Here is a 16,886-nt window from a genome sequence, read left to right as displayed (position 1 = left end):
CTATTTTAAATTTTAATTAAAAACTTCATAAACTTTACATAAAAAATTTCGTCTAACTCTTTCCTCTGTTTCACTACTCGAAATCTAGAAAGATTGGACTGTTCAGTGATAATAATAGGCTATAGGCTTTGTTGATAGGTTAGCGAAGTAAACCATTCGTAAAGAGTCAAGAGACAGGCCGTCCAGGAATTTCTTCTGTTTTGTTGGCAGAAACTTCAATTGGGATTTTGGGTCCAAAAAAAAGCATTAATCCAACTTTTCGTTAGCTAGGTCTCTATAAATCGTTGCACTGTTCAAGTTGAACACAGTCGATCTACCTATTGGCCCAACTCACTGATTCGGTGATCCCATATTTCAAACAAGCAACGCCTAGAATAGAATTCCTAGATATGGATCAAACATAGAATGAGTGCAACCCACAAGTATATACAAACAAAATTAGATTCGTAAGCTTGGGATTTTATGGATATATATATATGGGTCATTAATAATTTATGTACTGTCTTTTACTACAAGCATCACTTCCTTGAAAATGCTACCAACCTAAACTGCTCTATCTAAATTGAGGAAATAGGGAAAGCCTTCCTTCCCTCCTGAAATAGATTAATCACCCGTTAAAGGAACCCAAAAAAAAAAAAAATTTTTCCTCCCCAGTTTCTGTTGAAGAGAACCATTGCCCTAACAAAATTTTCCAAAGTCTTGAATTTAAAATCTTTGGAAAATCACAATTAATTAACCTCATAACATTTAAAATTATTATATTGATAAAACACAAAATTTACAAAATTGGTACTCTTGATTTTAGTAACCGTAACAGCTTTAGCCTTTAGAACGTCCACTCATCTGCCCGGGGATGTCCAGTACTTCAATTCATTGGTTCCTTCAGAAATTTTGTGCTAATGAACATTGTCCTCCGCAGCATAGTTATTTGGTCACCAAAACTTATTTTCTGAATCTTATAAAGGGTCAGTCCAATGTAATATCACACCCCTTAATAACATCTATATATGGCATATATTTATATATAAAAGAATTTTAAATAGTTACACCAGCTGATTTTTTTTTTTTACCTCCAACTCATATTTTATTAAACTTAGTGTTTGATTTAATATTTTATTCATATAAATATTAAAAAATTTATTAAATATATTAACAGTAAAATTTTTTAACTTCACAAACGAAATTAAGATGATGACACGTCTCTTATATATTTTAAAAAATTAATTAAAAATAAAACATATGTCATTATTTTAATTCCATTTGTGAAATTAAAATAATTTATTATTATCTAAATATTATACATCTCAAATCTCAAATTAATAATTTATATATATATAAAGGACATTTATTATATTACCCAATTTGGCAGTTTTTGACACCATTTTTTCATTTACTATATTAAACTAAACCCCACAATGCCTACCCAACTCAACCACTAATTCCACACCACCCTAAAGAAAACCAAAATAAGAGTTTTGATGTAAGAATTTTACAAAGTAAAATTCCCATTGTAAGAGCATTTTGGCCACTTTGTTTGCTAATTGCTTGCTCAATTATTATTTTATTTTATCTTATCTTTACTTCTATATCTTTATAGATACATTTTTTGTATACTTGGTTCTATTATAAATGGAGTTTAATTTGATTAGTGAAAACTTTTAAAGAAAAATGTAGCAACCAAGGCACCGAAAGTTGAAGAGGGATGGCAAAGCTCCACCTCCACTCATATTTTTCTTCACTTTTCTATTATTTCAAGAAAGCAGAGTGGTAAAATAAATAAAAGAGTGCAAAGAGAATTTTCACCATACTTTTTTTCTCTTTACTTCACTTTTAACTTTATAGTTCTTATAAAGAAGCCAGACAAGATGAGAATGAATGTCATCAATTTGTAATGATTTCTCAAACAACTAATTTATAGGCTTACAACTATAGTTAATACTTTTGTACACTTCTTAATCCCAAACCACTCTGCTTCAATATATTATATATATACATATAACTCTTTAAGACAAAATCATCAGTTCATCACCCATATGAGGTTTAGCTTCACAGTTAGCATCTAAATATCACCCATATGAAACTAAATGAAATTTTGTTGTATGAATTGATGAATAATGTCCTTGCTAAAAAGTTTGATCAGCTTGGCAGAATCCACATCCCTTGAGCAATAAAAATGTAAAAATCTAGCATCAGATCTTCCCTGTTAAGATTTCAGAATCAATTATAAATGCTTTTTTTTTTCACCACAAAAATTCTCAGATTCCACAACTGGGATTTAGAATCCAAATCTCAAGACTTTCATGCCATGCCATTCCAATAAACCCCCACCAATACCAAAGAGATAAGAACAGAAAAAGAATCAACACCAATGGAATAAAAGAAAGTTACAAAAAGACAGGAAGATTAAGAAGAAGAAATGAAAAGAAATTTATAGTACAAGTAACAATGAAGGTATTGGAATATGAATAAAGCAGTAAAACTATAGCTGAATGTTACATCATCGTCATCATCAACAAAAGCATCATAAATTCTCCACCCCATTCTTTCAAATTACAGGCACCAACAAGTTATTGACTCCAAACTACATTAGAAGAAACAAATTTTGCTCTATCTTATAATCTCTCTAAAAAAATTGACCGAGCCCGAAAAACCATCAAACTCTTTAGATGAGAACTTCATGATCCATTTTCATTTGATTTCTCACAAATGTGATAACGAATATAACAGGAAAAGGATAGAAGGAGGCACAGGATTTTTGGTTTTCATTGTAATGGAATAAAGTTGCTCATCATTAGAAATATGGAAAAAAAATAGAAATAAAATGACAGCAATAGAAGTCTAATTTCGAAATATTGGAAGAAAAAACACCTAGCCTGGGCATAATTTCTTTAAACATAACCCAGAGGTTTATCCTCAACCTTTTCTAATTGTTTTGTTGTAATAATAAATGGTGAAAATGAAATTTCACTTGTCAACTGACCTTCTCTCTTTGCCTTCACCTTTTGTTACTGTTTACCTTCCTTCCGCATTCATCACCAACAAAATCCCAAAAAATACATATGTTATTTACCAAAACCTTTTTGTTGTCTCTACCTCAGGGCTTAGTGAACTGGTTCAGTTTTGCTGAGCCACAAGCTGATCAAGCTGCATTTGCTCAAACCAAGCTCCCAACACAGCATGATCGACAGGATCAATTTGAGAGTTCATATTAGAACCCTCACTTGAAGAAGCATTAGGTGCAATACCCGAGACAGGTGCTGCCATTTTCTCTTTGATCTCAGTGGGAGATTCTTTTACAAGGGACTGAACCCATGATAAATCGGGCTCATCTCCATTGCCAAGCTCAAATGAAGATGACCTGCGATGCTTGCCCAATTCATCTGCATTGACAGCCCAGTCTGGATTCCCATTGGAGGATCCCCATTTTGACCAAGAATTTACAGGGGAACCGACAAAGGCAGCAGAGCCAGAACCTAGCTCCCTAGAGCTTAGGCTGCGAAATTGTTGCTGCTTCTCACGTTGAGCTAACATTGAAACCCGAGAGCTCATTGGTGAGATAGGTTCTACATTTCGAGGAGACATCCTACCAGACAGAGAAGCCTGCAATAGAGGATGCTCGATATTTTTAGGAGAAAAATTTGTATTTATAGGTGATAGCATGCTTTGCTGCTGCTGATATTGATTGAGAACAGCAGACTTATGGGTTGGAGAGAAAACGGCTGCAGCCAATGCTTGATCAGAGTACCGAGGAGATGAGTTCTCAGCAGAAAAGAGATCATCAAGATTTGATGGGGTCAGGGTCTTCAATCGACCAGATCGGTTCAAAGAACTCGAACTCATTGATGGCTGGGTAAAGCTAGATAACTCATTTATCAGCTGATGTTGCTGCATATCAAAATCAGGCAGCAAGTTGAAGTCTTCAGCTGGAATGTCTCTTGCATTAAGCGAAGATCTCAGGCGACTAGATTGAAGATTGCTTCCTGGTAGATGCAGGGCTGGAACATTAGGCTGTGGCCAGGCAACATTAGAATGAGACATGCCATTTGCAGATGGAGACATGGGTGGTGTGAATGGTGATGGAGACATTACAGATACAGATGAAGGTGATCCAGGCAACAGACTCAAGGCGGTAGCAAAATCAATGGCTGCAGCACCAGAAGTACTTGAACGAGGAGATGGAACAGCAGAACCAGTGGAGACAAAAAGAGGTCGGAGTTCCTCAGGAGTATGAGCAAAGAAGCAGACTCTCCTTGCACAACTAGTACCATCCTTGCACAACCGGGTTCGATATTGTGCAGGGTGTAGCCAGCATTCAAAAACACCATGAGCATATTCACACATATCTCCACGCCTACATGCCCCCTTGCGAAAATCAGGGCAAGGAACACAACTGTAATGGAACTTCCTAGGATCCCTTCTTCGAGCATTCTCCCCTGGGTGAACAAATGGGCACTCTGTCCAATCATGGGAGTAGGCACGTGAACAAGGCCGCACCTTGAATGAATACATCCGGAACTCATCAGTTGAATATATGCTGTTCTTAATGTCTGGAAGAGATGGATCAATCGGGTATTCTTTCTTCTCTGATGTTGAAGAAATAGGAACATCAGTTGACTTGGACTTAATTGGGGAATCTGAACCAGATGACAGTGACCCATTCTCCTGAGAAGGTGATAAAGGAGGGGAGTTGAAATTTAAAATAGCTGTTGACACCCTTAAATTCCGCTCAAGAACAGAACTCTCAGTTGCAAGGAGTTCTTCAAGAGCTAATTTTACAGCTTGAAGCTTTGGAGGAACAACAATAACATCAGCAGGAAGATGACCATTTGCATCAACCACATTTACATCAGCACCAGCTGCTAAAAGCAGCTTCACAACATCAATAACATTCACAGCCCCACCGGAGGCAGCACAATGAAGGGCAGTGCTTTTGTCATGGCCACACACACGGTTAACATCAGCATCTGATGAAGAAAGGATCAGCTTAATAACATCTATGCTACCATATGTAGCAGCAACCATCAAAGGAGTTCTCTCCTCATTAACCATCTGTTTCGAGCCCTTCTGACGGCCATACCACAGCCCAACCTCATCAACACCAGAAGGATCGCGTTCAATGGATCGTTTAAAGCCCTCAACATCATTATTAGCAGCAAGCTCAAGCAAGCTTGCAAAAGTATCTTCGGTCTCTACAGTCAAGTGATTCATATCTACGCTAGCTGGTCTGCTATCTTCAAAAGAAATATTAGATGTTGTTGGAGTCGGCCTCTGCTTTAACCACTCCGATCCACAACACACGCTTTCATTTGATAAGAATCCAACCGTGATTTAGAAACAGCACCCATTAGAATCAACCTGTGAAAAAAAAGTCAACTTCATATATATGATCAAATATTCCACTAAGGGTTTTAAGAAAACAACGGGGAAGGCCAAGTCAGTGTTCATCAAGAAGATTTCAACAACAACAAATAGTAGTGGAATATTAAATTTAGATTGACAGCAAACCTGATAGATCATTAGAGGGAGGAGAAAAGAAAAAGAAAAGCATACCCCAGGGAAAAAGATAAATAATTTTCACTTCATATTTTCCTACGCTTTCAGACATAATTGCCAAGCCCAAACATAGTGTCTTACTAAAATTTTTTAGAAAAATTGAACGTTATATTATTATTAATATCAGGAAATTAGAGTTTTAAGAATAAAATATAGGGTTTAGCTGAAGGCAGGAACTCGTAAGAACTAGTAAGAAGGAAAAAGAAAATAATTCTGTTTGACAGCCGTTAGAAAATAAAAAGGAAGCAAAAATATTGAGGCTTTCATCTTCATAGGTTCCAAACATTAGAAAACTGATTTTTTAACTTGTAACAAGCTAAAACAGAACATCAAGAAAAACAAGATTGATTCTCTTCCATTTTCTTTCTTAACTTTCAATCAGTTTTCCCAGTAACCAAAAATTAAAATAAACAAAAACATCACGAAAAATTTTTTTTTTAAAAAAAATGAAACACACTATATTATCATTAAAGGATCTTGAAACAAATCTTTCAATGGTCATCACTATCAAACTAAAATAATTTTTAAAAAACAATAAAAGAATCACTGAGAGCAAAAGAAGTAGATAAAAGATCTAATTCTGATGCAATCAAAATCAAAATTTTAGCTAAAAAACAAAGCAAAAACAAAAATAGAGAAGCCCCATGAACGAGATCTTTCTTACATGTGACCACCCCAACCATTACAAAACAACGTAAGAATAGCAAAACATAGTGGCTTTTTAAGTAAAAAATGAACTTAAACTAAAACCAATAAAAACACTTACCAGTTTAAGAACCCATTTCTGTTGTAAGAAACCAATAAAAAGGAGAGGTTTTTACAGATCTACTTGGAAAAAATTGGAACTGGGTCTTTGAGATATAGCTTCAGAAGTGAAGAAAAACTTTTGATCTTCACTTCGATTCGATTATTATTATTATTTTTTTTTTTGGGGGGGGGGGGGGGGGATGGGGGTTAAGCACTCAAGCTAAGAAAGAGAGAATTTTGAGAGAAGGAACAGCTGCTGCTTCTTTTTCTTCTTTCCATCTCTATTTCCTATGTTACTGCGGCTTTTTTCTGTCACGAAAAAAAAAATTTCAAAAACCCAAAACAATTAAAGAAAAAGAACCAATTAAATTTTTGAAGAATTGCTTTATTTTTTAGATAAAATCGCCTACCCAATAAAAAGGAAAGAGAAAAAAATAAAATAAAAAAGGCAAACGCGCTGAGGTGACGTTAATTGGGTGTAGCTATGAATATTCCTCCTGACCGATCAAATAGTAACGCGTCATTTCCAAAGGAAAAGCATGTAATTAAAAATTCCAGTTAAGGTTATTTTTGTCAATTCAAAAAGCATGTGATTTTCTTATTTTTTACGTGGCGTGAATTGATTGCATTTTGTTGTTTTAACTAGTACAACCCTTTCGACAGACAACCTAAGTTGTTGTGTAATAATTTAACCTTGTCTTTAGATCAAATTCCTTAGAAATTCAACCTAAATTCACCTTACATGACGGTTAAATTTCCGAAAAAGTAGCCATCAACTGCAACTTTTCTTTCCGGAGAACACGAAGGAAAAATCAGACCTGGCACCGTTTCATTGGCTCTTGAAACGTAAGGAAATCTATTATTTTCCCTTAAATGCCCTTTATTTGTTGCCAAAAAGGAATCCGTGCCCCATTTAAACCAATACGATTCTGACACCTCATTAGTGTCAATTACAAAAATTAGCTTTAAACTAAAGTGTAAACGCAACTGCGAACCGGTTGAGGAGGTGGAAAGGTAGGAGAAGAGATGGGTTAGGTGAGTAAAGGGGACCGGAGGTGCCAGTGAAAGCGCGGGCGTGCGCGAAAAGGCGATTGAACTGGGATCTACAAAGAGAAATGGAGTCCGCCAATTACTTTTCAAGCGTAGAAAGAGCGGACTCGAAAGGCATTAATCAGTTGTGGTTAATTGTGGAGTCAAATCACAAGGGGGTGGAAAAGCATGGAGTGCGGTGCACTAGGGCTGATAATATTTCGAATTAGATCATATTTGATTTCATTCGATTTTTTAATAATATATATTATTATAAATTTTTAAAATTTGATTTGAATTTAAATTAATATTTTAAATTAAATTTTATTGATTGATTTAGTTAATTAATTTTTTATTTTTATATTTTTAATAATAATTTTAATATATTTAAATAAATTTTTATATATAATAATTATTTGTATTCTATAAAATTTTAATATATATAACTAATAAAAATATATAATTATGTTCGATTTAATTTTTATCATTTTTTATGTTATAATTCAAAATTTAATATGTATTTAATATATATAATTAATATTTAAATTCAATCTAAACTTAATAAAAAAATTGATATATATCAAATCGAATATTATAATTTTAAATCATATTTTTTTATTTTTTTCTTCTCAATAAAGCGCTAACAATACGATAAAAGTGAATAATTATTACTATAAATATCAAATTTACAAGATACGTAATTTTTTATTAAATACAAAAATAAATCTAAATGTTTGTTTCCTACTTAACTAATTAAATTTGTTAATTTTAAAATTAAAATTCATTTATGTAGACGTAACCTTTGTGGACATTAATATTAATAAATATGATATAATGATAATTTAATAAAATTTAGAAATACCCACCCGTTATATTGGGATAAACTATTTTTTGTCAAGATTTTTATTATTATTATTTTGAATATATTTATAATTAATTTAATACATAATTTAATAAAAATATTATAATAATTTTTAAATAAAATATCATATATCAACTTTCCACAATATAATCGTAAGTTCGTTTTTATAATTATTATAAGAGATATTATAGTAATTTTGATCAATCATGATAAAAAGGATATTTTGTAATTATAATTAAAAAATATTATAATAATTTTGATCAATTATAATAAAAGAGATATTTTCATAATTATAATAAAAAAGGTGTCATAATAATTTTAATTAATTATGATAGAAAATTTTTTTTATAATTATGGTAAAAGAGTCATTATACTCATTTAAGGCATGTCAACTCATCATCGAATAATTAAAAGGCATTCTAGTAATCTCAATAAGAAACTATTAATTTAATTTGCAATTAATTTTATGTTATGTTAAAAGTAAAAGTATTATAATAATTTTTAAATCAAATGTCACATGTCAATTTTTTTCAAAATGAAGGCAAAAATATTTAAATAATTTAATATATAATTAATTTTATATTATATTAAAATTTAATACATAATTTAATAGTAATATTTATTTCAAAATTTTAATAAGGGTGTTTATAGTAATTTTTAAATAAAATATTATATGTCAACTTTTTATGAAGCAATTATAAAATTATTTTCATAATTATGATAAAAGATATTATAATAATTTTAGTTAATTATAGTATAAAAATAATTTCATAATTATAATAATTTTAATTAATTATGATAAACTAAATATTTTCATAATTAAGATAAAAATAAATTATAATAAATTTTTATATTATTTGAAGAATATTTTTGTAATTATAACAATAAGGACATTACAATCATTTTAACAATGTGTCTACTAATTATTAACTAAAATGAGGGACATTTTAGTAATATTGGAGGGATGTTACTTTAAATATTGTTTATAGATTGATTTAAGAAGTGTTATAATTTATGTATAAAGAATTTAAAATAAAACATGGGAATGAAAAAATGTACTCTAAAATGGGAAATTTTGGCAGCCGCCCCATTTGAACAAATACCAGAAAAAGGTGAAAGAGAATATATTATTATTATTATTAATTGTTTTAATAAACTAAAAAAGGGAGATTGTTGCGTGTAACGCATTGGATTCCATCATGGTGTCAGCTAGTGTAACAACCGCTGATGTTGCAGATTCTTTGTGGGACCTAGACGATGGAGAGGGTTGATGTTGATAAAGCCCACTACTTATCTAATTAGTATTCGTTGTTGGGTCAGTGGGGTGCAACACCTTCTTAGTTATGAAATGGAAATTTATATATTTGACATTAAAATTATAGCCAAATTCTTCATTTGACATTGAAACTTTAAAAGTTTGCAATTATGTGTTTAAATTTTATTTTCATCCATATGTTTTTACAATCTACGCAAGACTAATATTTTTAAATATATATGTTTGTAAAATTGAAAAAATTATTTTTAGTTATATTAAATAATTTTAAATTAATAGTACATGTATTTTATATTTTCTAAATAAAAATATTATTCATTTATGATCTGTATTTAAATTACATTGTTTATTCAAGCCCAACAAAATAAAGGTAGGTGTAATGGTTAGACCTTAGTGTGCTTGGTCTTACCATGACTATCTTGATGTGAGCAACAAAAAAAGCCTTGTGCATAAGATAGTGATTCCTAATCGAATGTACAGGCAAGTGTCTTGGTGCGAGCTAGTGTGTGGACATCTTGAAATCTATTAGCCAGTCAGTGCTCTCAAGTGAAGCTTAGTGCAAGCATCTTCAAATGGGTTGATGGAACAACAAGTGGAATCATAGCATCATGGTGGCCAAAAGGAAGATCACTAAGCCCTAAATTGGCTAAATATGGCTTGGAATTGGTTGGAGAAAAAAATGTTTTCATTTCAGACATTTTTATAGTTCCTGGTAGTATAAAAGTGAAAACTCTTATGTTATTTATAGAAAAACGCCTATTATCAGCTCTCCACCACCTCTATGGCTAACAACTAGCAGAGGCTTTACTAGTCTAAATGAGCTACTTCTAAGTACACGTAGGGTGAGCAAAAATCGATTTAACCAATCGAAACTGATTAAATATGGTTAATTCAGTTTGACCTAATCAATTTTTTATTATAGTTGATTTTAAGGTCAGTTAAACTAGTTAAATCAATCGATTATCGATTTTTAAAACTGATAACTAAATTAATCACATTAACCAATTGTATAATAACTAAGGGTAAATATGTATATTCCCCCAAAAAAATCCTAAACTTAACTCACTTTGTTTTACCCCTATCAAGACCCACCAATGTTGTGTCCCTTTTCTGCTCAATTGCTTTTCAGCCTTTTGTATCTTTGCCTCTCTCTCTTGTTCGACTACTTCTCTACATATCTCGTACTTTGCCTTTCTCGCCTCTAATTTGTTACACAAGATCAGAGTTTGACAGTTGTTGAGATTTTCCTTTGTTGCACAAGATTTACGGCTATTGTAAGTCCCTGATAACCTTTCTTTCTTCTTTTACCGTGATACTATAAACATAATGATCTTTGGCTTTTCTCTAATGAATTAATGCTAAACCCCAAACAACTAAAAAAAAAAACAACTTACCAATTTGAAATTGAGCTAACAACGATTTACACTTTTTTTAGTGTAATTATTTAGGTAAAAATTAGAAAAAAAATCAAAAAAGAAAATTAAAGATTGAATATTATATTAAAAATGTTTTAAAAACCAATTAATCTAAGAAGAAAAAAGCCATATGGTATTGTTAATTTTATGACTTATTACCTTTGAAAGCTTGAATATATAATCTCCAATCAATTTCCCATGGGTTCCTGAAGCTGGCAACTCAAATGCATGGGTAAGGTACATTAATCAAATAAATTTGTCCACAATTAGCATAAGTTAGAAAAAATGCATTTACATATCTATAAACCAAAAGTGATTTTGCCTCAAGTAAGTAAATAAATTAGCAAAAGTTGCTTTAAACCCACATAGCCAGAGGAATATACTACAAGAAAAAATAATAGTAGACAATATGGGATTGACCTATACCTATGTACATTACAACATTCAAAATAGTTGTGCGTGATGTGTTCTAATATATATATATATATATAGCCACTTGGTCAATTAAGCTTATGCCTACACCTACCTAGGCTTTGGCTAGCAACATTAGTTTCAGGCAAATTTTCTATAATGAATTCTTATAGAACCAACCCTCGATTTTTAGATAATTTTAGGATTGGTGTTGTAGTTAGAGCTCATGAATTGTTTGCGATTGATTCTGTTTAGGAAAGAATTGGGTGTGAATCTTCCTTATGAGTCATTTATTTAATTATTTGAATGTAATTTAATTATATAATTTTATGTTTATGTGAATCTAAGAACCAACCCTTGGTTCCTAGATATTATTTGAATATTCCTTGTGAGGCATTTTTAATAATGTTACTTTTATGCATTATTTGAATATAATTTAATTAATTATTTTTTATTATTTATATATAATTTGATTACTTTTTTTAAGATGTCAAATGAATTGAATGATATGACTTTAGATTCTACATCTAATTAAACACAATCAACCTTTCAACTTTCTACACATAATGGAATAACAAGAAGTAAAGCTGTAAATTATAAAGTGATGAAACGAGCATCTAGGTAATGGTCAGAAGTATAAGACCACTTCATTAAATTTGTTAACAAAGATGTTAATTGTAAAGCTAGGTTTTATTATTATGATGGAAAATTTTTTGCTGATCTTATATTTATTGTGATAGTAAAGCTAGGTGTAAAAGAATGGAACCACTAGATTAAATAATCACATGAATTATTGTAAAAAGCTTTTTTATGTTGTGAGGATGATGGTACTCAAATAGAATTGGTGTTACCGTCAAAGAAAGTGGAATCTTTAGGCACATGGAAATCTAATCAAGATATTGTTAGAAAAGGTGTAGCTAAAATGATTATTCTAGATAGGTTGCCATTTAGATTTGTGGAGGTAAAAAGATTTAGGTATTGCATGTCAATTGCATGTCCTAGATTTCATGTACCATCATGATGGACAATTGCTAAAGATTGCTATCAATTTTATATTGATGAAAAAAATTATTTGAAGCAATTCATAAAATCATCTCCCACAAGAGTATCTCTTACCACTGACACATGGATCGCATTACAAATGATCAATTATATATGTCTTACGGCTCACTTCATAGACAATGATGAAAAACTAAACAAAAAGATATTAAATTTTTATCCTATTTCTAGTCATAAAAGTGAAGCCATTGGTAAGACAGTTCAGAAATATTTGGGTGATTGAGGGATTGATAAGATTTTTATCATTACAGTTGATAATGTTAGTTCTAATGATGTTGTATTTAAATATTTGAGAAAAAAATTAATAATGTTGGAACTAGTATTTTATGATGTAAATATCTTCATTTAAGATGCATTACACATATTGTTAATTTTATTATTTGTGATGGATTAAAGAAAATGAATGAATCAATTGCTTGTGTTAGAAGAGCATAAAGATATATGAGACAATCATATTTTAAGTTAGTCAAGTTTAAAGATTGTGTTGTAAACAAATTTATTTAGAGTAAAAGTTTATTGTGTTTGGATGTTAACACTAAATGAAATTCTACTTACTTGATGTAGACACTGATTTTGTCCGGGTCTAATAATAATAATAATAATAATAATAAATATATTTTAAAAAATAAAAAATAATTAATAACTATATAAAAAAACAAAACAAAAAAAGAGAAACAAAAAACAGTAGAAAGCAGGGCAGTTGATGCCTGGCACCAGCCACTCTGCAGCCATCACTAGCTGCCCACGCTCACTAGCCTACAGCCACCCTACAACCACCACTTATTCTCCTTTTGAACTCCTTAAAAACCCCCAACTTTTTCCCCTTAATCTCTCTCGGACCCCCATTTCTGAAAGCTTTCTCGGATGCCTAAGAGCCAATTTTTCACCCTTACCAGAAATAACCAAAACTACCCCCCTCAAAAGACTTTCAACAGTCCCAGACAGAATCCTCATCCCCACGCATAAAGAACCCAAATTTCAAACCCACACCCAAATACCTAAACCAAAGAAAATAGAAACAAAAAATAGACAAACACAGTCATCCCTTCAGGGAAGAACCTCAGCGCCAAGCTCCTTGCAAAAACAAAGAAAACATATCAATTTTAGTCTCATTTCAACAAAAAAAAAGGCAAAAAACTTTAAGCCCCAATCTATGACGATCGGGGCGATTTCTGACGAAAAAAAAGTCAGACTGGAAATAAGGCGTGGAAGAGAGCTGTCAGAATAATTTTTGTATTTTTCGATGATCGAAAACCACAGGCAGCGACCGTCGACGACTGTCGGTGCGGTGGTTTGACGATCAGACGGTGAGAGAGCTTTAGAGCTCTCATCCGTTTTTTTTCTAAAACAAAAACAAAATGAACAAAATTTTTTTTTAGTTATATATAAAAGACTAATGAGCAAAACAACATCATTTTAGGTCAATGAGGATTTGTGCTTCAACCCGAATTTAACCCGGGATCCGTGCAACCTGACACATGGACCCGCTCTTCCAACAGCTGCTGATCGGTCCAATTGAACCAGGTTGACCTAGATCGAATTGTAGACCGCTAGCCTGATCCGTTGACTGAACCGCAGAACTGATCAGACTGGTCTAGACCAGCGTTGATCGATCCGGTTCAGGTAAAAAAATTTTTTTTTTTAATTTTAAAAATTTTTTATATTATTATTTTTGTTATTTTGAGTTATTTATTTATTTATTCTTGCATGATAAATTTTTAAATTTGTTAGAATAAATGTCTCATTGTTTTAATAATAAAAATAAAAATAATTAAAAATATATATTAAAAATGTTCAAAAAATATTATTATTATTTTTTTTTTCTGCCTACATGTTGGGGGGAATAAAAAATATTTTTCTAAAGAAATAATTTTTCTTAGATGTTGAAAAATTATTATTAATAAATTTTCAAAAAATATATATATAAGAAATTTTTAATTAATTTTTAAAAATTACTAAAATCGAACTCACTTCAAAAATTCGCCTAGAGGTTGGAGATTTTTAGAGATGTTCGTATTTTTTTAAAAACGAAACCTTAAACACTATTTTTTAATTTTCAAAATCTTAGGTTTCTAAAACCCCTCAAAATTCAAAATCCTAAAAATCCTAAGGACACGTGTGAAAATTTCATTTGAAGTAATTTGTTTTCGAATATCGTCTAGATGATGGGTATCTAGGAAATTTTACTTCGTTAAGTCTTTTCATATGATTTCTTAATTCGCATTAATAATAAAATTAATAAATAAAATGTATAACAGTAAATTGGGATCTTAAATATAAACAGTCGCACCTAAGCTCTGCCTAGATGTTGGAGAGTCGTGGTGGTCTCATTATACTTAAGAATTCAACTTTAAAATTGTATCTCATCCTACATAATATTCATTGGCATACATACATTTACGTGTTATCATTAGTAATTATTTACATTATTCTGTCTTTAAGTTTTATTTGCTATTTGATGATAAAATATTTTATAGTTAAAAAATAAATAATACTTTTTTTTAAAAAAAATTGTGATATTATAAAATAAAATAAAAATAACATTTCGAAGGAAATAATTCTTGGTACTCTGCCTAGATGTTGGAGAGTCACTAACATTTATCTTCTATAAAGATTGTTATTTCATTTTAAGGATTATTGTGTTAAATCTTAAGCAAAAAAAGTTATTTTAAATTCTGCCTAGATGTTGAAAAATTTTAAGATAATTCTTTAACTTAAAAATTTTCTCAATATTTCTAAATAAAAATTTTAGCAAAATTTTATTTTCCAAATGAAGAGAATTATTGTTAAATTTCAAATTAAAACCATTTTTATCCAACACCAAAAATAACGCGTAATTAAATGGTACTAATTTATGGGCGTTATGGGGATGCTAATCCTTCCTTATACTTAACCGACTCCCGGACCCAACTTGATTTTTCGTAGATCAAAATTTATCTTTTTGATAAACTTTAAATCCGTTTTTATAGTTTTATTCAAAAAATAAATTTTTGAATGGCTAATCACACCCTAACAAAGATTGGTGATGACTCCTTTTTATTTCTCTCGATTTTAAAATACTTTACGTTTGGCGGTCCCAAAACCTTTATGACACTTGATGTTGGAAGAGTTTATTGTGTTTGGATGTCAACACTAAATGAAATTCTACTTACTTGATGTTGGATGTAGCTTAAAAGTTTGAAAGAGCATTTAATGCATTTGATGATATTGATCCTTATTATAGGAATGAGCTTTTGATGGGAGATAGGGTGCTCGATTAGAACAATTAGGTAGCTGTTAGGAATTTTTATCTTTTCTTATAACAATTTTATGCTCTCAGCATGAAAGTTTCAAGTACTTTTTAAGTCACATCTAATACTTTCTTGATGATATATGTGATATTTATTCTACTTTGTGAGAATAACAATTAAATCCTGATGCTGAATTGCATGCAATGGCAAAGAGAATGAAGGATAAATATAATAAGTATTGAAAAAATATTGAGAAGATGAATATGTTGGTTTATATTGCTTTTTTTCATAATCTTTAAAAAAAGCTTCCTTTTGTTGAATATTGCTTCATGAAAATGTATTATTTTAATGAAGCTTCATTGAGATTAAGAAAGTACAATAAACGATATAAAACTTGTTCAATGAATACAAAAGAATGTTAGAACCACAATTTGAGCAAGTTGGTAAAATTAGTCAAGTGAGCCAAATATTACAGCTCATCGATGATGAAAGTGGAAATGGAATGACAAAAAAAAAAGCAAAGCTTTAAGTTTAAGTACAATAGGTATAGGTTTTAACATGGCAAAGATGAACATAAATTAGAATTGGCTAAATATTTGAGTGAGGAGCATAATGATGATGATAGTGATGACTTTGACATTTTAATTTGGTGAAAACTTAATAGCCATAGGTTTTCTATCCTTTCCCATCTAACTTGTGATATATTAGTGATTCTCATATCTATAGTTGTTTCTAAATCTGCTTTGATTACTGGTGGTCATGTGCTTGATACATATAAGAGTTCTTTAACTCTTAAGATTGTGCAAGTCCTTATTTGTACTCAAGATTAGCTACGTAGATATTTTAATGTTGATTCATTTCAACCTGATTTGACATAGCTTGACAAAATGGATTTGAGTAATATTTTATTTATACCATTATTTATTTTGTAAGTATTATTATTTTTTATTTTTTTAATTGTTTAAACTTTACTTTTGTTATTTTTTGTTTATATATTTTTAGATTTGTCAAAAGTTACCTTAGATCTAGTAATTGGTTAAGAAAAAGGTGCATGGACCTTTTGAAGTAATTTCATTATTAATTTCTATGAAAAATTGCATTTAGAAACTATTTATTTAATTCTTTGATAAGTAATTAAAGTTTTGATCTTTTTAACATCTTAGGAAACAATGAAGAATGTGCACCAAAGCTATAGGGTTCATGTATGAAGAATGTTGTTAGAACTTGGAATGTCCTTTAATTAACTTGTTTTATGTTTTGTATGAGTTGTTAGCTCAATTTGTCAACTTAAAATATCTTTTATGTTT

At 30.5% G+C, this 16,886-nt stretch overlaps 1 protein-coding gene across 1 annotated transcript; it reads right to left on the bottom strand.

Moving 5' to 3' along the window:
• Positions 1-2,735: 2,735 nt before the first annotated feature.
• Positions 2,736-6,616, bottom strand: LOC111293756 (zinc finger CCCH domain-containing protein 30-like). Its single transcript, XM_022886682.2, has 2 exons — positions 6,320-6,616; positions 2,736-5,355 (listed from the first exon to the last, which is right to left on the bottom strand). The coding sequence occupies exon 2, from the start codon at positions 5,206-5,208 to the stop codon at positions 3,115-3,117; it is 2,094 nt and encodes a 697-aa protein (XP_022742417.1). The 5' UTR covers positions 5,209-5,355; positions 6,320-6,616; the 3' UTR covers positions 2,736-3,114.
• Between the last annotated feature and the right edge of the window lie 10,270 nt (positions 6,617-16,886).

Source organism: Durio zibethinus, chromosome 14 (assembly GCF_047325235.1).
Source record: "Durio zibethinus cultivar Kanyao isolate XHJ-2024 chromosome 14, ASM4732523v1, whole genome shotgun sequence".
NCBI lineage: Eukaryota > Viridiplantae > Streptophyta > Magnoliopsida > Malvales > Malvaceae > Durio > Durio zibethinus.
The sequence above is the reverse complement of the archived record's forward strand: the minus strand, read 5'-3'. Positions and strand labels throughout refer to the sequence as shown.

Bases quoted from the DNA above. Each gene is read 5' to 3' on its own strand.
- LOC111293756 (XM_022886682.2), bottom strand. From the start codon at position 5,208: ATGAATCACTTGACTGTAGAGACCGAAGATACTTTTGCAAGCTTGCTT.